Source organism: Drosophila sulfurigaster, chromosome 2L, assembly GCF_023558435.1.
Source record: "Drosophila sulfurigaster albostrigata strain 15112-1811.04 chromosome 2L, ASM2355843v2, whole genome shotgun sequence".
Lineage (NCBI taxonomy): Eukaryota > Metazoa > Arthropoda > Insecta > Diptera > Drosophilidae > Drosophila > Drosophila sulfurigaster.
In genome coordinates this window covers 2466982-2489000 of record NC_084881.1, presented here as the reverse complement: position 1 = coordinate 2489000, position 22019 = coordinate 2466982, and the positions used below count along the sequence as shown (strand labels likewise).

The following is a 22019-nucleotide window of genomic DNA, read 5'->3' as shown; positions in this document are numbered from 1 at the left end:
TTCAGGAGTCACGAAACAAGATAGTTTCTGGCCGATACTGAAGGATGGGATTTAGAACTTCATCTCAAAAAAATATCGCTTCGGGAACTAATATAAAAATGCAACAATGGTTTGCGTTAAAAGTCTCCTGTGAAATATTTGTTTGCTATTTTATATTAATAATTATTTTTAGTAGTTTTTCTATTTACATGATATGCAAATAAAAAAAAAAATTTGTATTATTGATGCTGAATAAAATGCATTTTCCGCAATTTATTAGATAAATAAAAAAAACCGAATGGAGGAATAGCTTCCCAGTTTGTTGCTTAAGTCTTTTGTTCTGACATTATTTAAATGCTTAATTATTACATTGAAGAGCATAAAACTTATTGGGCTCTTATAATAGTAGTGATGACGTCTAACATCAATAAATTTAGCTGGAAGAAATTGCGGTCTAGTTGCCAAATGTCTTTTTAAACTGTTCGCCAAAATAAGATAAATAAGCAAGAAATGTTTGAAGCTTTTGTGCTACATAACAAACAGCAATCGTTTTGATTTCATTAGTAGACCTCTAATACATAAAGTGCACTACGCAATAAATTGCTTAAGACAAAACACAAAACTAAATAAAGTATAAAAATAAATACTAATACGGATGTGTCGCCACTACTTTGTGAGTTGGAATGCGCACAAGAGATTTCGAGGACGGTCGTTGGTCCGTGTGAACCCCATGAAACACCCCTCCCTCCCCCTTTTAAATGACAGCCAGCGAACAAAGAATATAAATAAAAAGTATAAACGTAATTAGTCAGTATATTTGTATGTATGTCTGTATATGCATATCGAGATACTAAGTGAATATATAAGTGAATGCAAAACACGTTCTCAGCTTGTCGACACTCGACTTATTCCAGTTACTTAGATTTCTTTTATCCAGAAATCACGTTTACTGAAAACATTCAAGTAGGAAGGCTACTCCAAGATGCCTGCTATTATTTTCCAAAGTAAACTTTTCGTTCAAATAAATGGGATTGAAATTGCGATAAATCATTAAATGGGTTTTATTTTTACATGCTTCATATACATATGTATATATTGTTATAATTTCCTAACTTAAAATAGGAATATTTCATTTTCAAGACCGCTAAATTGGCGATTCCATAAAATAACACTAGGAAATCTCAAGCTCCTTTTGTGACTAATTACGGCTATTACATAAAAGAGGCTCAAAATAGCTTCCTCAATAGCTTCAGATTTAGTAAAACCTGCGCACGAGCCCGGTTCACTCGGAATTAAGAACTATTAAATAACTGCTGTTGAAAAAGCTGTGACTAAGATTCTCATCATCATAGATTGGCAATACATTGCGGATATTTGATATAAATTTGTGATGACACAAAGTTTATGTGGTACTTTTATAATTGTACATACAATTTTAATGACAAATTTATACTTTATACTTTAAGCTCTATCATTTTTTAAACTTTCCCCTGAGTAATACATGAATAAAATCTATTTTTAAATTTATAATTTGTTTGCAAGGATTTTAAGAACTACTAGTAGCATGTGACTCGTGAGCTCTGCTAAATCGAAACATTGAAATAAATTTGTGAAGTCACGAGACCATCACCAACATCAACTGCCTGCTCACTGAAGCGAATCGACTGCTTTTGGCGGTTACGAGTTAGTATTTTTCTTGGGTAACGACAAATTAATAATAAACAAAACAAACTTGTATTGTGTGAATTTTAAAGGAATAAATGTACATCAATAGGACAGTTATTGTAATTATAAAAATGATTATAATGACAATAACAACGACATAATAAATACTCTTATCATATTTAGAAAGGGCGTGGCCATTTCACACAAATGTGTACACGTGTACAGACATTGTAGAACTGACTCCAACTTGACCTCAGCTCTGTTCACACTGCTAATTAAAACATTATTACTGCTAACTATGCCTCGGGGCTGGGCCAAATTGCGAATCGATAGAAGCCAAAATCGACAGCCAAGTGCCGCAAAACTTTATAAAACGGTAGGTAACAGCTGTCAGCTGTCATAAAAATAGGAAAAAATTTAAATAAATAAATCACTGGTGGAATACGTACAATGAAATACATCGAATAAGTGCAACAAAAACAATAAGCTACTCAATTGACTATGATTATATTATTTGTTATTTGTTATTTATTTAACGTGCCGCAGATTGTTCCAATTTTGATCGCTTTATCGCCTTTGCATGCAGACGCTAATAGTTTTGAACATGAAATCGCTTTTTTTTATTTTTCTCTTCTCCCTTCGGTAGTTTTGGCATTGCAGGCCAGGGGCAAGGCTGCAAAGCCTCGAGACGGAGGCGATGACTGAACTAAACATCGAGATGGAGATAAAGATTGAGCTACCGCCTTCTGAGTAGGGTCACTTTATTGTATTGGCAGGTGTCAATTATACAATTTCCCTAATTAATGATTAAACATATATATTGACTACTTTGACTAGGCCATTTCGACGGTTTTGATTTTCAACCGATTGTTTTGGCATTTTTTATAGTAGATGTCACTTAGAAATGAAGTATCACATAAACTATTCATTTTAGTAGTTTTCAGTAATAAAAGGTGCGATGTCTTTACGCACCTTAATTAGAGTTGATTTTTACTGGCGTCTCTTCTCTTTGGCATGCCAAATATAACATAACCTCAATCGTTATTGATCCCTCGATCGATTGACAATAGTTTGTTCTAGGTTTGAGTGAAGCAGAAAGTTAGTTGATCCATTCCCAAACACATTTAATGCCAGTTTTTAATTATTATCGTACGTCTATAGGATCACTAACCAAGCTTGTTTTGAAACAAAAGTGTGAAGAGAAGTTTTGTCAACGACGCATAGCAAGTTATGGTTTTCAAAATTGAAATAAAAAACTATTAAGTTCATAGAAAATCTGGAATTTATAGATATAGTCTGTTAAATGAGTCGAGCATCCAGTTTTCCTTCGCATTTATGTTATTCTATATATAAAACCATATAAATAACACTAACACGCGTTGTGAAATGCCTTTTCCTTTTACAAGCGACCGTTTATTTTGTCAAAATTGTATATTCGGATGTACAGAGTCGAAACAGTGATGAGAGAGTAATAAAAGAGAGCATAACTAACAACGCAAGAGAGTTGTTAACATAGAATAGCCGAGAGAGCGTAAAGTGAATATGTGTCTGTGTAAGCTCTCGTACTATACTACTACAACAGTGAATACAATTATTTTAGTTTTTAGCTTTGTTCGCAAGGAATTCGCTTGTGTTTTCTCTTCTTATTACATTTTTGAACTCCAATTCATTACATAAAAACGTTTAATAAATAAATGCATTTATGTATAATATGAGACCAATTAAACTTCTTGAGTTAAATTGCCAAGTTGAGTGAACTTTAAAGGTTACTTTGCCACTCTCAGTGTCATTGTCAAAAGACAGCGATTGTCTGTCTCATTGACTGGGTCTGGGACCCAGACTCTGGGTGGCCGCCTCGCTAGATTGACAATGATTGACAATTAAGATCAAAAAATGTCAGGTGTGCTTGGCCGCACGCGCTTCAGCCGACGATTTAGCAGCTGTCTTATAAAATACGAGTAGCTACCATTTATGTAGTTCATTGGCAGAGCTTATTATGGCTAACAATCCGAAGGTTGAAATATAGTATGCACCGCATTTCGCAATGCGATAGGAAGTTGTTAGTCGACGGTTGGGGGTGCTTAATTGGAAAACAATTTAGCGATCGGGCGCGATATTTGATATTCGAATAAGCAATGAGTTGAACGATCATTAACATGTACGAAAGCTGCAATAGATTATTCATTTTTAAGTTTATTGTGATATGGGCATTTCCAAACTGGTGCCAAGTTAATTTTGTACTTCAAAATATTGATACAAATGCAAAGCTGATGTGAGTTTTGACGCTCTAAGGTTTTCTCAGAAAATCGAAAAACTCTGGGAAATGAGCTACAATTTTAGAATTAAAGTTTTCTTTAGCAATAATCCAAAAGCGATATTTACTACATTTTTTTTTTTTTATTGTAAAAAAAATAAAATAATTATAAAAAATTAGTAGATTATTTTTCTGAAAAAGCCAATATTATATATATATTATATTAACCAATCAGTCCTAAGCTTACCCGCACAAATTAAATTGTCAACAACAAACAGTTTAATCGTACTCTCTATATTCATTTATTTTTATAGAGACGGCTTTAATTCTTAAACCATCATAATCTGTTATCGAAGTACTGGCAAAATTGTGAGCCTCTTAAACCGTAACCGCCAAAAAAGTAGTTATAATACATATTACTATAATACTCATTCAAATATGTATATAAAACATTTGCTTTTAACAATTCTTTGGTTAATTGAAGAATTTAGTAAAGTAATTATAACAATATCTCAATTTCAGAACTATTTATGTTTAGCAAAACCACAAAAAAAAGAAACCAAAAGAAATAACTTACTTATTATATATGTACAATGCCGAATAATGATCAAGGTCGTGGGCTCCTGACACCTCTCAAGTCCCATCTCAGCAAAAGCTCAAGTCAACCAATTAGCTGAGAACCGCCCAAGTTGCGTGCCGCTTGTCAGATCGTCAAAAAACAACACACCGTAAACAGTAGAGCCAGTGACTTGCGCGGCGAAAATATTAAAAATTAATTAAACAAAAAGTTGCTACTAATGTAAGAAACAATATAAAACACATTTAGCGTCGTGTACTTGACCTTCGTGTTTCGTTGAGGGGACTGACCAAAATAAGCGAAAAGCAAACCAAACCAAAACAATGAACACTAGTAGTCGCACCGAATGGATTATGCTCTTTCGCCTTTTTAATGTGTATGTCACATAGATAATATTGCATATCCGTTAAAGTGTACCAAGCCACAAGCAACAGGTCTCTGCGGAGATTTCCGTCTCACCGAAATGAGAGGGGGGCCTGTCCTCGTCGCATGCATGCCACGTAATTCGTTGGCTACACTTGAATTTGATTTTGATTTTGATTTGGATTTGGATTGTGATGTTGACTCGATTTCAAGCTTCAATTACTTCACGAATTGTTAGTATTTTGTAGATCCATTACTTTTCAAATAAGTAGGGTCTATTAAGTTAATCGAAATCGTATTGGCAAATTTTTGAAGAAACTTTTTTTTTGGCACGCTGTCTTATTTATTGTTTATACCCATAAGGTACTCTACGGTATATTCTAATCGTATTAGTATATCAGAATACCAATTAAAGCCGCTGGTATCTTTCAGTATTTTTGGGTATATTTAAATAGTATATTTAATCAATAATACCGCAATATTTTGCATTTATTGAAAATCGGAAGCGGGTATCTTAAAGTCGGGCAGAATCGACTGAAGCTTTCCGACTAGTTTTTTTTTCATAAGTTGATACCAAGGCATTTTCTGACTTACATAATGTATACATATATGTATTGCGTAGTCTCTTTTATTAATGACGTTGTGCGTTGCGTGTAATTGACATTCACTCTGATTACTTCCTTATTTGGCGGCTCCGTGAGATGGTGACGCATAGCTAAGCCAGTTATTCCAATCAAAAATGAATGCCGTATAAGACAACTTTAGATCACTAGCTGACTAAAGCATAAGTAACCAATATTTTGGTAATCTACTTTGTAATAATTCTACGCTCAATCTCATTCACGCATTTCTACATTTCATTCATTATATTCATTATAAATAAAATATTCGTTTCTGGATTTGTGACAAGTAATTTAACCACTGCTATAACATTCATTATAAATATAATATTTTCAAGTCAAGTGGGTTCTCTTTGCATTTTCATGTGCGTTCAGCGTCAATGAAATCTATTGAAACCTACTGCAAACCTGTAACAAAGTGACCTTGACCATGCCGATGTATATAATGAATGTTGGCAATCCTAAGGTAGCATGCTTGAAAATATTTACAAAGCTACATACCTCATTGATGGCCTTGAGGATATCATTATTTAATGTAGTTGTTGTTGCTGTTCGTATCGACATTATTTGTGTTGTAGTGAAAATTTAAAAAAATTAAAATTATTTAATGAGCAAGCTAATCGAGATCGAAAAGTGAAATACACGCTCTGAATATTCCCTTCCACAGACAGTAATCAAAAGACACCGGATAAATAAGAACCCGAGAAATTAGGAAGCATACAATTTTTCCATACTCACGATCTATTTGCCATTTAAATTGATTGTTATTACTATCGATATGTTGCTGTAGTAGCTTCAGTTTTTAAGTTGTTATTGTTTCAGTTTTTGATATTTTGAGCGTTTTAATCGTTTTCGAGTTGCTTTTAAAATGCTGCAAGGCAAAAAGTGAAGTGCTCCCAGAGGCAAAATAAACTACAAAAATAACAACAAGCAATAACATCATATATAAGTAATTAATATAGACTTAAATTACAAACAATACAAAAAAAGTGTTTGGAAAAACGAGTAAATAAATTAACTCGCAATTGCCATTAAAAATTAAGAATACTGTTTCATTGAATTTTATTGCGCACAAGGTGAGAAGAGACAACTGCAGGCAATTGGCAACATGCAACAAAGCAGACAACAATTGCTAAATAATTTCACCTTTTTGCATGCATGGAAACAAGTTTTTTGCTCAACTCTTTCGATTTAGGCTAAGACTATAATCAATAAATAGATACATAGATACGTTCGTAAAACGTTATGCATGTACATTTTAGTAAAAATATGAATTACATATTTATAAATATGAATTGCCTTTTACTGATCAACTTGACAATACATATTTACAAACCAAAGATACAGTTTTGAAAATTAAGACATATTTAAAATTTGAGAAATATTCTTTTAAGTTCCCATTCGTTTTCGAATTCTAATAATCCGTAAAGAGCCTCATGATGAGGGTGAAGTGCAGTAAACGCACATTATGTTCCAAATTGACACACTTCTTTAGACTATTTGTTTATTTTTTTGCTTGATTGCTTGGTAACAAATGTTCATTAGTTTTTTGCATTTGCCAACTCGTATTTCAATTAATAACTGATCATGAGGAGCTCCTAACCTTTAACAACCTTTAGATTCAAGTTGAAGTTTATTAACCTTATAACAGAGGTGGAAACCTCAAAGCCTTCACATGGCGCTCTATTCACAGCCCAGCCAAAGATTCATTTTCAATTTAAGTTTACCAAGTGAGCTGACAATTGCTTTTTTGGAAATTAATTAGCCTAAAGTTCAAACAGTCAACTGACCGCTCTGTAAATGAATTATTGGTAAGGTCGTGCTAACGAATAAAGTTAACTACATAATATAAAGTCGAAAACAAAAATACTCGTAGCTAAACAAAATCATTTATATGTATGCCGCCAGAACATACAACGAAATTACCAAGCAATAATAATAGAGTTGCCTGGGCATGTTATAATGAATTGCCACTAACATTACTTTGAATTCATGGATTCTTTGCTGTGCAGAACTTAGTTTCCAAAGCTGATTACTTATTAGCGAATGTGGTCAAGAGAGTCAACCTCCTGCTGAGGGCATTGGGCAGTCGAGCATACAGTCCAATTTGAAGGCCATTGGGGCCGGGCAGCTCCAATAATAAAAGAGTATTTAACTGGAATATCACTGAAGCGCATTCGCTGCTCTCTTAAATCTCCATGGTTACTTCCAACTACGCCCCATGCTACAATGTTATTAATGACTTGTTTAAATTTAAGCATTATATTCACATGTTCTCGACAGAGAGTAAAAGTACTATAACGATGCCCATCTGCCTCTTCCATTTTACCTTAATAAATCTTTTAAGTTTTAAAATTTTATTTTATGTATACAGGTATACATATAACATATGTATGGCATATAAAATCATTTATGCATTTTAATATATAAATTAAATGATATAAATAAATAAATAAATAAATACTTAATAGTTTCGTATACATATGTATATATTATATATTATAAATGCTAATTAGTAAACAAGAAAAGTGTACAGTGGATCATAGTTTATATCAACCTGAAATTGAATTCATTTAAACGCATAATTTTAGTTTTATGTTTTAGCATTAAGCATATTACTTCATTTATATAATATATATATAAATATTTTATATATATATAAAATAATTGAAAACCAAGAATATAACAAAAAAATACCCCAGCGTAAACTTTAAATTACTGTTGTTTAATATCTATTTCAAGACGCTTTGGAATAGATTCTATCAATTTTCCGATATCCGGACTAATTTTCTCCCAATCTTTCACTAAAACCTTTTTAACATCAGATTTGTTGTAATTTGGTCTTTTCGAATGTTTTGGTCCAAAATTGCTCACAAATTGTTAATAACATTCATGTCAGGGCACTGAGCTGATGGTTGCAGAGCATGAGGACAACCAAGACTGCATAATTTCTGCGTTGTTCTGGGTTATTGTCTTGAAAGATGCGAAATTCATCCCTAATGCCTAATTTATCCGCACTATGGAGCAAATTGGTCTTCAGATATACAGTGGCGTGCAAGACTGAGTACATGTTTGCAACTACTGACTTTGGGTTCGCATAAAAAAGTTATTAGTGAAGTAAATCAGCCCAAATTTTTTGTGTTTATTCTTTGAATATTTATTAACAAAATCTTATACAAAATATACCAAAAAATACTAATTGGTTTATTTAAGAAATAAAAATCAAAAAAAACTCGCATGTACTCAGTTATGTTCATTTTGAACACTTTTCAACAAACGCTTTTTTTTAATACTTGGTCCAAAGACCGATATTTGTAATTGTGATATTTAATAATTCTGGTATATTTTCTACCAAATTTGGTATTATTTATTTTAGAATAGCTCTCCATTCTTGCTGGATTCGTTGCTGCATGTCGCGCTAGCTTGCTGGTACTGATTCGTAGAGTCCCAATCGGTTTTTCATTATCGACCAAAATTTTCGATCGGATTGAGATCAGGACTCTGTGCTGGCCACTCCTTTAACTTAAAATGTTGTTTTGCGATCCATTCCTTGAAGATTTTGGACGTGTGTTTTGGATCTCCATCTTGTTGAAATGTGATGTCTCTCCCCTTAGATGCCCATTTGTCAACAAAATCGCAAAGATGGATCTGCAAAATATCTAGAAAGTCTTCCTTTTGCATAGTATCATCTATTTTCTTAATTGGTCCAACGCTCCACCAAGTAGAACAGCCGTTGCAGATAGGCCACGTACAAGGAACTGCGAAACACTGGTGAGGAATTGTCATGGTCTGGAGCTATTCTACTTGGTGGAGCGTTGGACCAATTAAGAAAATAGATGATACTATGCAAAAGGAAGACTTTCTAGATATTTTGCAGACCCATCTTTGCGATTTTGTTGACAAATGTGCATATAAGGGGAGAGACATCACATTTCAACAAGATGGAGATCCAAAACACACGTCAAAAACTTCAAGGAATGGATCGCAAAACAACATTTTAAGGTAAAGGAGTGGCCAGCACAGAGTCCTGATCCTAATCCGATCGAAAATTTGAGGTCGATATTGAGAAGACTATTAGGACTCTACGAATCAGTACCAGCAAGCTAGCGCGACATGCAGCAACGAATCCAGCAAGAATGGAGAGCTATTCTAAAATAAATAATACCAAATTTGGTAGAAAATATACCAGAATTATTAAATATCACAATTACAAATATCGGTCTTTGGACCAAGTATTAAAAAAAAAGCGTTTGTTGAAAAGTGTTCAAAATGAGCATAACTGAGTACATGCGAGTTTTTTTTTATTTTTATTTCTTAAATAAACCAATTAGTATTTTTTGGTATATTTTGTATAAGATTTTGTTAATAAATATTCAAAGAATAAACACAAAAAATTTGGGCTCATTTACTTCACTAATAACTTTTTTATGCGAACCCAAAGTCAGTAGTTGCAAACATGTACTCAGTCTTGCACGCCACTGTATGTATACCTCCAGATATTGAGTCGTGCCCGATTCAGTCGACATACAGTCCCAAACCATGACACTGTCACCGCCATGCATGACTGTAGGTTTTAAATTAATTTTTTTGAGGTCGATATTTGGCTTCCGCCAGACATACATGCGGCTCCATTCAAGCCAAAAATATTGAATGTGGACTCGGCTGCTAATATGTATATGAGTTCCAAAAGTGTTCATCCCTCCTCACATGCTCCTGGCGAATTTTAAACAGGCCTTTTGATTCTCGCTACTTATAAACGGCATCTTGCGCGCAATTCTGCCATTAAAGTTGCCTTCCCGCAGTACTCATCGAATTGTTTCTGGGTGTCATGCCTTACACAGTTCCGCCTCTACCTCACAGCCATTTTTGGTGCCGAAAGTTTAGAATTTTTCCGACTTTATCCTTGTCATTCAATCTATTTTGGCGAACAAACCAAACCATGAAATAAATCACTCAGATACACTATTTTTGCTATTTTTCGACAGGAATTCCCATTCTTAAAATGTGCTTCGACGTCTTTTCGATTCTCAACTGTGTTTCGCGTACCCATTTTACAAATTATGCGTGTCTCGTGAAATGACAAAAATTCAACTTCTAATCATTTCGAATATTATACACAATATATCAACGAAGAGTCGTTATTTTCATAGGAACTGATCGTTGCACAGCTGCTGTGGCATTTTTTTTTATTTATATATATGCACGTGCATGCTAGGGTTGTTGATAATATATCAAAATATCAATATATCGATATTTTTTTATAAAAATAAATATTTATATCATGATATTTTTTCCCCTGATATATAGAATATCGCGATTTTTTTTTATATATTTTTGATATTTCCTAATTGGTCACTTTGATTTGACCTAACTTCCTGTAAAGAAGTAAAGTTAAAAATCATTCTGCAACCTGCAACATTTGCAGTAAAATTATCAAAACGAGCGGCAACTCGTCGAACTTACTGTCTCACCTTAAAAACAGGCATCGGCATGTGTGTATTTCGCCGAAATTGTGCCAAGGGTTCACAATTTCGGGGAAATACACACATGCGTGTGTCTGATGTTTTTCTGGGGAATTCGTGTATTCCGTGTAAGAGATTTAATAGGCGAAATAAAATCAGGATTATATATGTTTTTATGCAGATGCATATGTTGATATACACAAAAAGATATAATTATGTATTTATTATACATATATATAATTTTGGAGTTAAATTTTGGTTAATGAAAAACAAATTAATATATAAAAATTAAATATCAAAAATACTTGATATATCGATATTTTTGGGTGATAAATATTTTTATCAATTTGATATATTTTTGAAAAACGATATATCACTGATACGATATTTTTTAAATATCATGCAACCCTAGTGCATGCTAATATATGTACATACATATGTATATTCAGTGAGCCCGTTTTTAATAACAATTATATTGCCAAATATGACAAGACAAAGTGGTATAAAAAATGGTTTGCTATATCACATTAAAAAGCATATATACCAAAATAAGAAAAAATACTTTCTCAAAGCTCCTAGCGCGTTGAGAAAAAAGTAAATAGTCTATTAAGAGGCTATCTGAATTTAAATGTATTTTCTTTAATGCAAAAAATATAAATTAATCTATGAAAAGGTAACCAATATACATATATTCCAAACAATGCAGTTTTATGAATATAAGGAACGGAATATTTTTAAAAATATTTTGTCGTATGTATCTTATTTGAAAAAAAATTAAATTATTAAATACCGACTATTTACATATGTTTGATGTTTTTTTTTAATTTTTAATAAATATACTCCACACATAAAATATAAAAAGAATTAGACAGGTATTTATTACCAGGACCTCTCAAAGAATACATTCTCTAAATAATTTATAGTTTTATTTTCTTTTACTGCTGATTATTAAGAAATACAATAAAATTTTTCGTTGAAATATTTGAAATAAAAATGTGGCGCCAAACGCATACATGAAAAAAGGACAATACTTTGTTGAGTTACCTCTCGTTGTTATACATAGTTTTTGCACTTTACTGTGTCGTTTCTTAAATCACTGTAATTAGATTTTATGCTAATTTTTGCTGCTTGGATCCGCTTAAAAATTTGAAGCGACAAACGCAAAAATAAAAAAAAATATTATGTTAGTTCAAAATTATCGATATATTAATATACTATCAACAATCCAAGTATTGCATTTCAATTTACGGTCTCACTGTTACACTCTGTTAATTTACTAAAGTATTTATTTAATTTAGAAATAGTTTAACTATGGAAATCGCAGACACTTATTATAGTAAAGATGAATACGTTGAAACGGTGTGTAACGTTAAGAATAATTCATTTGAGATGAAGAGATTCCTACTTCTACTTTCTCTTAATGGATGATCTCATCAACCGTTCCGTTGTACAAATTGTTATTAACAGGCCTCTGGAAATAAAGTTAGTCGTCATACAGTGCTCTGCGGCTCCCAGAACATTGTGCTCAACGGCAAAGTGATTGTTCAAAGCGGTGCCATCATACGAGGTGACTTGGCAAACGTTCGTACTGGGCGATACTGTGTAATAAGCAAAAACTCTGTGATACGACCACCATACAAGCAGTTTAGCAAGGGCATCGCATTCTTTCCAATGCACATTGGAGATCATGTTTTCATTGGTGAAGGTGCCGTGGTGTCTGCGGCAATTATTGGCTCCTTTGTGTATATTGGTAAAAATGCCATTATTGTGAGTACCACAAACTATAAACACTTAGCAATGCATTGCAACATTTGTATCTTATAGGGACGCCGTTGTACGTTGAAGGACTGTTGTGTGATTGAAGATGGTGCAGTTTTGCCACCGGAGACGACAGTTTCCAGTTACATGCGATATACATCCAAAGGTACCATTGAGGGAGGTCAAGGCAATCCATATTTTGTGCCCGCAGCCATGCAGGATGAAATGGCCAACTATACGAAGTCATTTTATGAGCACTTTGTGCGTACTCCGTTGCCTGCGAGTATAAAGACTTAAAAAGTGAACTATAATAATAAAGCTAACTCTAGGTACGACTTCATGATAGTATTATTTGCGTTTATTTATAAAGAGTACTGCAAGTCTTTGTATTATCCGTTATTTCTGAATGTTTTATATACAGTTTGTAGCTCACAGTGATTGTAATTTCTTTAAGACGTTTAATTTTTAATCGTAGAACTATATATATTATTTATAAAACTATTATCTAGTCGAGTAGTCCCGTGTTGCAGTCGTAGGCCTCATGACTACTCTCAAAGATGACATAGCTCATGCCATTCCTGCGTGCTATGACAGCGGCCGTCTCCTCGCTGTTGTTTTCCTTGCGAGCCTCGATATTGCGATCAAGCAATAGCACGGTTGCTGTATTGCGGCAGTTGGACACAGTTGAAGTGATGTGTAAAGGCGTCTGCTGACCATCCGACTCTGCGTTAACATCGGCACCAAATTGTAACAGCAGTTGTGCACAATCAGCATTGTTCCATTTGCATGCCGAATGCAATGGCGTCCAGCCCAGCTCTGTGCGGGCGTTAGGATTTGCCTGATATTGCAACAGCAATTTGGCAATATCAACAAAGTTGTTGTAGCAAGCCCGATGCAACGGCGTGTAGCCGTCATCGTCCCGGGCATTAACGGTGTCACCATCTAGTTCCAGGATTTCGCGCACCTCACTTATGCGATTTTCATTGACAGCCCAAAGTATCATGCGATCAATGCTTGCTATGTCCATAAACTAAGATGTGATAATTTATTTTAAGGATGCGTTTGCTTACTTATATTTACCTTGAGGATTTTTGTCTTCCTGGATCAGCTCGTCGGAGTCATCATCCCAACCGCTAACAAACATTCCTTTCGGTACCTTGACATTGCGCAGCTTTTCAATTTGCGATTTTTCATCATCTGAATCGTAATCACCCATAATTGAAAATAAACTTGCTTTTTAATGCGGCTTTTCGATATGAAACAAACAAATCTTCTTTGGTTGAGTGACCGTAAATTTCACATACAAATATACCATACAAATATGTTGCTTTTGGTTAGACATACTAATGTTATCGATACAGTTTTTTATCCCGTTTTGCAACACTTTAAGCGATAGCAGCAATAAGCATTAGCATCTTTGTTGTTTTTTCATTTGGAAGTTTTGTTTACGTTTTCATTCGCGCTATGTCAAATCCCCAGGAGGAGCTTCTGCCGCCCAGTGCTGAGGACGATGAGTTGACACTACCACGTGCCAGCATCAACAAAATAATAAAGGAGCTGGTGCCCACAGTGCGAGTAGCCAACGAAAGTCGCGAATTGATTTTAAATTGTTGTTCCGAGTTCATACACCTGATCAGTTCGGAGGCGAACGAAGTTTGCAATCAGCGCAGCAAAAAAACTATTAATGCGGAACACGTGCTAGAAGCACTAGATCGTCTGGGCTTCCGCGATTACAAGCAAGAGGCCGAGGCTGTGCTCCACGATTGCAAGGAAGTAGCTGCAAAGCGACGTCGCCAGAGCACGCGACTCGAGAATCTTGGCATTCCCGAAGAGGAGCTACTGCGTCAACAGCAGGAGTTGTTTGCCAAAGCGCGCGAGGAGCAGGCACGCGAAGAGCAACAACAATGGATTAGCATGCAGGCAGCCGCTGTTCAGCAGAGCAACAATGCTTTAATACAGCGACAACAGCAGTCGGACGTCCGAAAACCCAGTGAAGATGACGATGATGACGACGACGATGACTACTAAACTGATTCGATTAGTTCAACGAGTTTATTTGCTTTTCGCCCTAATGTAATTGTAAACTGTAATTAAACTATTGCCATAAGTCAAACCCTCAGCTCATAGTCGCCTTGACCAATTGAGACTCCTCGGACAACTGCATCTTAAGCAGTCTGGGCACGACTGAGGGACTCACATACTTGCCTGGTACGTATTTGCTCAGGATTTCTGTATGCTCTCGCCAGAACTGTTCACGTATTAAATCATCGTGCATAGGCACAATAGCCTGACTACCTTTCTCCTGATCGTCACCCTCAGATTGCACAACTCGCTTGCGCAACAGAATTGTGCCCTTACGAAACATGGCCGGTAAACAGTTGTAGTTAATGCCGAACTCTTGGAACAACAGCTCATTCTTATCTGCTGAGAATGTGCCACGCAGGCGCTTCTCAGCCTGCTGATTAGTTAGACCCGATTGTAACACAAGTTTCCAAAACGCTGTGTTATATAGATTGTTTACATGCACGTCCGCCTGACGCCAGCTTAGATAATCGCGTAGATTTTCATCTGTCGGATACAAAACGATGCGACCGTCAAAACAGGGGGCATACGATAATTGGCGATCCATCCATTGTGGCCAGCTCATGACGTAGCTGCTGGAAAAAAGACTGGTAACATAGGTGAGCAGCTTTGAGGCACGCCGTTTATAGGCTGTCGTATCCTTGCGGAATACAAAGGAGTATTCATCACTTTGGCCGTAGGCGAGGACAATGTCACGAAATTCCTTCATCACAGCAATTCCCGCTGCATTCATCAAATTTAGCGCTATGTATATGGAGAACATTGATCAGAATAGTAAACTTTATGATGCTCAAAATGCAGGCTTACCGTTGACATCATTAGGTTTTTCAAATTTATGCGCGTTCGAAAACTTGTGAAAATTCTTGCCATCGATACGTATCACGATCCACACGTTGGGCAATATTCTGTCGTCCAGCTCGTAGGATTTAACGTACTCATATCTGCTACACGCCATGTTGCGTTTACAAATTGGCGCTAGGTTAATTCTGCTGCACAACACCTTGAGAACTGTCCTTTTAAGAGCATAAAATTGCATTTAGTTGGGCTTAATGCAGTCAAACAAATGTTTTCTTCTGCATGCACATGAAATGCACAATGTTGGTTGTACACAATAATCTACACATACGCAGCACTTTCACGTTAGAGTAGCTGTGTAGCTCAATGTGCTGGACACCCTTGATCTTTTTATTATTATTCGTCTAGTACGTTGCAGGGTTGCTTACTGTTATCGATAACCAAGTATTGTTTCGAAAACAGCTGTTCCGGCTTTCACAGTAGCTGTGTTTAATTAATTTGTGTGTGTGCAAGATGAGTGTGAATTATGGACAAAATGCAGCGGATAACGAATTTTTGGAAGCACATCAAGCTGTACAGCTTTCCGACGACGGCGCAAGTGATGATGACAATGAGGCAACAGACACAAATCTGCCAGCGAGTACCTCTATCAACGACGAAGAGGAGGCAAGTGGTGCCGCCAACACACATGTGGTAGCCCATCACTACAACGAGCTGAAGGAGGCGGGACGCAAGGAAAGGCACAAATCGAAAATCTATTTCATGCGCAACTTCAACAACTGGATCAAAAGTCAGTTGATCAACGAGTACATGGCGCTAATCAAACAACAGAAGCGCATTGGTGACGCATTGCGGGTCCTGGACATGTGTTGTGGAAAGGGAGGCGATCTGCTTAAGTGGGACAAAGCGGCGATTTCACATTTAATTTGCACAGACATTGCCGAAGTATCTGTGGAGCAGTGTAAACGTCGTTATCAGGATATAGCGCAACGTGCCGATAAATCCAAGTTTGGCAACAAATTCACAGCAGAGTTTTTCGCCTGTGATTCAACGATGGTCAGGCTGCGCGAGCGTTATAAGGATGCTTCTCTGCAATTGAATTTGGTGTCGTGTCAGTTTGCTTTCCACTACTGCTTTGAGTCTCTGGTGCAGGCTGATTGCATGATGCGCAACGCTGCCGAATGTCTGCAACCTGGAGGTTACTTTATAGCAACCATGCCGGATGCCTATGAGATTATTAGAAGATTGAAGGCAGCAGGTCCCGATGCTCGAAGCTTTGGGAACGATGTCTATAGCATAGAATTTGAGGGTAATGCGAATGAGCTGCCCTTGTTTGGGGCCAAGTACCAATTCCATTTGGAGGGCGTTGTTGACTGTCCTGAATTTCTTGTACACTTTCCCACGTTGGTAAAGCTCGGCCGTAAGTACGGACTTCAACTTATCAGACGCAGCACGTTTGCTGAATACTATAAGGAGACATTACCTCAAGGGCGCCACCTTCTCCAGCGAATGTCCGGACTGGAGTCTGTGCAACCGCAACGTTGTGGCAACGATGAACAATTCGCTCATGTGCGGAAAACTGTTGGCACACAACGTGGACGAGCTGTTGGCACATTATCCAAATCCGAATGGGAAGCAACAAGTAAGTGACAAAATGCGACTCTTAAACTCGCTTTAATTCCTCTTATGTTGTAGCTCTGTATTTGGTGTGTGCCTTCAAGAAATGCAAGAACAGCTGGGATGCCAATGGAAAGCCCTTATTTGAGTTTGACGACTGACGTACTCCTTAAATTAAGCGTATGCATTAGTAAACTTATTAAAATTAACTCTTCGATGTTTTTATAACTATAACTTTACTCATTTTTAATAGTTTAAAGTTTCTAAAGTTTTTTTGACGAGTTATTTAATTGCAGACAAAGTTTAAGAATATATTTTAGTTCGGTATTTCAATGCTTTTAAACATAATTCATAATTTTTACTATTACAATAAAACTAAGTTTGCTGAATATAAACAAAGAAATTTACACAGCTGAGCCTGCGTTGATTTTATATATACATATTATGAACTGGAACTTAGCGGCATTTACCTTTTTTCATTACTCCATTAATAATACATATAAAACAATTAAGATCAGTAACTAATTTTATTATGAACGTAATCAGATTATAATAATATTATATTTATACCAATTCGATTTTAATGGCACTGACAAATGATCACCTATTTGCAGCCTTCAAATAAAAAACAAGTCAGAAAGCTACAGTCGAGTGTGCACGCAGTGAGATACCCGCTACCCATTTTGAATAAATATACCGAAAATACTAAAAAATATACCAAATAATATATTTGGTATATCGATATAGTACCACATTTAAAATATATCATAGTCATCCAAAGCAACTAAGACCCCTAGTAAGTAGGCGTTTTTGCCCATACAAAAGTATTTCTTTAATAACTTCCATAATTTTTATCTGATCGCAACCAAATTTTCAGGAATCATAACTACTATTGTTATTATTATATATACCAGCTTTAGCTTTAAAATTACGCTTGTTATTCGATTTTTGTTGATTTTCGAGGGCGGAAGTGGGTGTGGCAACATTTTGAAACAAACTTAATCCGCGTGCAAACATAACAAATGCTGTCGAAAAATTATAGCTCTATCTCTTATAGTCTCTGAGATCCAGTGTTTTATATTGACAGACAGACAGGCGGATATGGCTAGATCGTCTCGGCTGTTGATGCTGATCAAGAATATATATACTTTATAGGGTCGGAGATGCCTCATTCTGCCTATTACATATTTACATTTCCTCCCGGCACAAAGTAGATGATTTACGAAAAACAGCGTATGATATACTTTAGTTTTATTGGTATAAACTTCTAAAAAATTTCTCTGAACACATCAGGAATCATAAATACTGTAAGTATTATTGTATGCGTCAAAAATCGATTCTATCTTCAAAATTTCGCTGGTTATTGGATTTTCTTTTTTTGCAGGCAACAATTGCTGTCGAAAAAATTGTTATAATACTCGTTTACCCTATGGGTAGCGGGTATAAAAAGTTAAGTTTTAATTTATTATTTTAAACGTAAAGTGTGTAGTGAAGTTTCCCTATTATTCTATTAATCTGATCGTAAGCAAGTTTTAAGGGCTGAATGAATTTGGTCTGCGTATAAAAAAGTACTAAGTGCTATCGAAAAAAACTATTGATCTATCTCTTAGAGTTCCTGAGGTCCGAACTTACAAATGGTCGGATATGGTTGTATCACCACGGCTATTGACGCTGATCAAGAATATATAAACTTAATGGGGTCGGAGACAATTCCTTCTACCTGTTACATACACTACCTGTAGGCACAAAGTTAGAGCAACCCTTCTTCGTAACACAAATTAAATGTTCTTTTTACTTCGTTTTTATAATAAATTACCGTTCTAAACTTTTTGTAAGTTTGATCTGTTTGATTATTCGATGAACGCAAATAAGTTATGGTTTTATAAACTTATCGGTTAGATGAAACCATGAGGTATTATTTGATGGCAAAAATGGAAAATATTGTTCATTTTTGATTTGCTATAGGGCACGTTAGCTTTGCAATAGTTGTGTCAATTAAAACGTTAATTAGATGCACTTGAACTTGTAGGTCTAACTATGATAAACGGGTTCTCCCAGCATTTGCCGTTTTTACTTGTCGTTAATATTTAATCAGTGAATACATATACATATGTCTATGCTTTTTCTTTAATTTTTATAGAACTACTGATGATTATTTATTAAACGCTTTATTCTGTTCAGTATCAGCCTACGGCCTTGCTCTCTCTCTCATTTCTTTACTTCTAGTTGAAAGGGACCCAAATTTTATTTAAAAGAATTATTGTAAATCAACCCTCGCCATACAAACAGTGACAATCTCTAATACGAAAGCTTTGATAACGAAGCTTTCTACCAACGAACTCGAAAATTGGAAGTTCACACCGCTTTCGAGAAGCTCATTGGAAGGACGTCGACATGGACACGGACCAAGACACGAGCATGAGCATACAAGGAGAGCGCGCGCACAGCTGTTGCTTTCACAGCGACGGCGCCTTTGAAGGACATCGGGCAAAGGTTAGTCCTGACGTTTACGTTGCCGGGTCGTGCCCGAGACCGAGACCGTTTACCAAGTGCGGGCCTGTGCCTGGCATTCAATGCATCAATGAATTATTATAGCTCAAGTGTAAATAAATATTTGATATCACAGCGAAGGTACGAAGGAGAGTGGGGAAAAAGGCATAAATTACTCCATTGATTGGATGGCGAACACGGCATGACAGCAAAACGGATAATCGTTTGGTTTTTTTTTTCTTCTTGTGTCTGACTCACACGCATGCAGCTCTCTCGCTTTCCCTCACTTTTCCTCTCTGTCTCTCCCAGTCACTTTCGCTCTCTCTCTCTCTCTCTCTCTCTCTCTCTCTCTCTCTCTCTCTCTCTCTCTCTCTCTCTCTCTCTCTCTCTATCTCTCTCTGTATTCTGGACTCTTTGCCTTTCTCTCTCCGTGTATGCTGCTTTTTTGTAATGCTTTTCTCATCTGCAAGTTCTTGTCAGATAATTTCATTATTTAAAGTTTTGCTCATAAAAATAAACTTTGGGCGTAAAGTTTAAATTTGTTTTGCACACACGCACCCACACACGCTCACACACAAGTTCAGAGAAGAGGAGAGGAATTGTTTACAACAGTCCAGTCCATGTGTGTGTGTTTGTGCACGTTGTGTGCATGTGTATAGTACGCTTTGTTTAAAGTAGAACGTGCGTATTTAGAAGGCAAACAACAAAACTGTTTACACACACACGACTCGTACTGGCTCGTGAACCAGCTTTGTCCCTTGTCGCTTTCGCTGAGCCCTGACGCCTCATCTCACTCTCTCCTCTCTCTGCTCGTCCTGCTTGGCAGTGCACGCTTTGCACTGATTGGCCCTAATGAATCTTTTTGTTACCTCATGCAGCCGCCTGCGCATTGTTCTGTGCGGTCTATGCAAATTAGTTCACTTTTAACCCATATGCAGCACACAGTATTTTCAGGCCCTAAATGTGCGAGCGCTTAAGCTTTTAAGGACAGAAGGTTGTCTTCAATTGCATTACTAAATTTAATGATATAAACTTTGTTTATAACTGTTCTATTCATATAGTACTTTATTGTTGTTTACATTTCTAGGCTACTTATTCGTTGCACGTAATAAAAAAAAGGCCATTACAAATAAAGTAAACTAAACTAAATTAAAAAAGTTACATATGTAACATATGAATATTCTACTTTCTTACTTTTTATTTGCTTTTATCAATAGAAGAATAGAATTGAATTCAGAAACTTCATTACGTAATTTACTTAGAGACGATTTCCTTTAGATGTTATTCAGTTATCGGCCACATTGACAAAAAGTATTTAACTACAATAGTCACTAGATACGGACTTATCTCGGTTACAAGTTTCACGTTTTTGGTCAATCCTGAAGTACGAAGAGGGTTAAATCTTTTTTGCACAATGGCTTGTCGGGCAGCTGAGTTTTCAGCATACACAATCACATATTATGCAGTGAGTCTGAGCGTATGTGTATGTGTGTGTGTATGTGTCAACGTGGGCCACTGACAGTCGGGAAAGATAGGAAGATGAGTGGCCTTACGTTACGTATACGCAATGGGTACAAACAAAATACACACCGCAATGTTTATTCTGTAAGCCTGTCGAGGCAAGCGAGCGAATAAGTGTCTATGCGCCAGTCAGTATATGTGTCAGTGTGTTGTGTGCGTCTCTGTGTGTGCACCTCGTGAAATGCATAACTGGATGTGAATGTGTATGGAGAGTGGTGTATGAGTGTGTTTTGTAACGACTTGTGTTTATTCAACCGCATAGAACAATGTGAAAAACGCATGCCAGGCATTTGCCTTTGTTGTGCTCCTCTTACGCTATTTGCCTCCCCCGGTGGCTTTGGCGCCAGCTCCTTGTTCTCCCTGTGTGTGCTAAACTTTTTATAAGGATTGGCCCCAGGGCGAGCTCAAGGGGTGATGGGCAAGCACGAGGCGTGCAACAATTTAAAAGGATCTGTGTGTGTGTGTGTGTGTATGCATGTCAGCACGTCCCTCTGCAGAGGGATGTGTGTCAGGACTTGCAGGATGTGTCGAGCAGAGAACAGAGCCCTGCTTAGAGTATGTTAATCTTTTGTGGTTCTTGTCCAATAGAAAAACTTGAACTTTGTCTTTAATGTTTGAGTGATTCATTTTATTCATGATTAATATGAATATCAACAAAGGTTTTAATCTTGAATAAAGTTTTAACTGTGGATCATCAGAACTGAAAACATAGTCGGGTCTTGGCCCTATTGAATCCTTTAACTCTGTCAGCAATGTAACCCGAACTCAAAAGTGAGTCAACTATAATTTGACTATCATTGATTTTACATTCAAATGCGTGTACTTACTCTTTGGCT

The 22019-nt window shown here is 36.2% G+C and overlaps 6 protein-coding genes across 7 annotated transcripts in view; 4 read left to right on the top strand and 2 right to left on the bottom strand.

Annotated features, from left to right (window-relative positions):
• Positions 1–22019, top strand: part of LOC133850772 (ATP-dependent RNA helicase vasa) — a 95090-nt gene that overhangs the window by 10062 nt on the left and 63009 nt on the right. The gene's annotated exons all lie outside the window — the stretch shown is intronic.
• On the top strand, positions 12122–13013 carry LOC133838724 (dynactin subunit 5). Its single transcript, XM_062269929.1, has 3 exons — positions 12122–12279; positions 12388–12687; positions 12745–13013. Exons 1-3 carry the CDS (start codon positions 12232–12234, stop codon positions 12973–12975), a joined length of 579 nt encoding a protein of 192 aa, XP_062125913.1. The 5' UTR covers positions 12122–12231; the 3' UTR covers positions 12976–13013.
• LOC133838712 (ankyrin repeat domain-containing protein 49) lies at positions 12808–13976 on the bottom strand. Of its 2 annotated transcripts, none has more exons than XM_062269908.1 (2): positions 13759–13976; positions 12808–13695 (listed from the first exon to the last, which is right to left on the bottom strand). In XM_062269908.1, exons 1-2 carry the CDS (start codon positions 13892–13894, stop codon positions 13184–13186), a joined length of 648 nt encoding a protein of 215 aa, XP_062125892.1. In that variant the 5' UTR covers positions 13895–13976; the 3' UTR covers positions 12808–13183. The 2 variants fall into 2 exon arrangements, with proteins under 2 accessions (XP_062125892.1, XP_062125899.1); XM_062269915.1 differs by having other exon boundaries at positions 12808–13708; positions 13759–13892.
• On the top strand, positions 14059–14791 carry LOC133838726 (protein Dr1). The gene has a single exon (XM_062269945.1). The coding sequence runs from the start codon at positions 14143–14145 to the stop codon at positions 14704–14706; it is 564 nt and encodes a 187-aa protein (XP_062125929.1). The 5' UTR covers positions 14059–14142; the 3' UTR covers positions 14707–14791.
• Positions 14712–15936, bottom strand: LOC133838706 (probable tRNA(His) guanylyltransferase). Its single transcript, XM_062269896.1, has 2 exons — positions 15568–15936; positions 14712–15504 (listed from the first exon to the last, which is right to left on the bottom strand). Exons 1-2 carry the CDS (start codon positions 15794–15796, stop codon positions 14795–14797), a joined length of 939 nt encoding a protein of 312 aa, XP_062125880.1. The 5' UTR covers positions 15797–15936; the 3' UTR covers positions 14712–14794.
• Positions 16000–17575, top strand: LOC133838696 (mRNA cap guanine-N7 methyltransferase). The gene is made up of 2 exons (XM_062269885.1): positions 16000–17197; positions 17251–17575. Exons 1-2 carry the CDS (start codon positions 16069–16071, stop codon positions 17331–17333), a joined length of 1212 nt encoding a protein of 403 aa, XP_062125869.1. The 5' UTR covers positions 16000–16068; the 3' UTR covers positions 17334–17575.

Excerpts from the sequence above, each read along its gene's own strand:
- LOC133838726 (XM_062269945.1), top strand. The coding sequence starts at position 14,143 with ATGTCAAATCCCCAGGAGGAGCTTCTGCCGCCCAGTGCTGAGGACGAT.
- LOC133838724 (XM_062269929.1), top strand. The coding sequence starts at position 12,232 with ATGGAAATCGCAGACACTTATTATAGTAAAGATGAATACGTTGAAACG. Across the intron at positions 12,280-12,387 it reads AAGATGAATACGTTGAAACG|GCCTCTGGAAATAAAGTTAG; the intron begins GTGTGTAACGTT and ends TGTTATTAACAG. Across the intron at positions 12,688-12,744 it reads TTGGTAAAAATGCCATTATT|GGACGCCGTTGTACGTTGAA; the intron begins GTGAGTACCACA and ends TGTATCTTATAG.
- LOC133838712 (XM_062269908.1), bottom strand. The coding sequence starts at position 13,894 with ATGGGTGATTACGATTCAGATGATGAAAAATCGCAAATTGAAAAGCTG. Across the intron at positions 13,696-13,758 it reads GGAAGACAAAAATCCTCAAG|CAAGCATTGATCGCATGATA; the intron begins GTAAATATAAGT and ends TTATGGACATAG.
- LOC133838696 (XM_062269885.1), top strand. The coding sequence starts at position 16,069 with ATGAGTGTGAATTATGGACAAAATGCAGCGGATAACGAATTTTTGGAA. Across the intron at positions 17,198-17,250 it reads ATCCGAATGGGAAGCAACAA|CTCTGTATTTGGTGTGTGCC; the intron begins GTAAGTGACAAA and ends CTTATGTTGTAG.
- LOC133838706 (XM_062269896.1), bottom strand. The coding sequence starts at position 15,796 with ATGCAATTTTATGCTCTTAAAAGGACAGTTCTCAAGGTGTTGTGCAGC. Across the intron at positions 15,505-15,567 it reads AAAACCTAATGATGTCAACG|CGCTAAATTTGATGAATGCA; the intron begins GTAAGCCTGCAT and ends CCATATACATAG.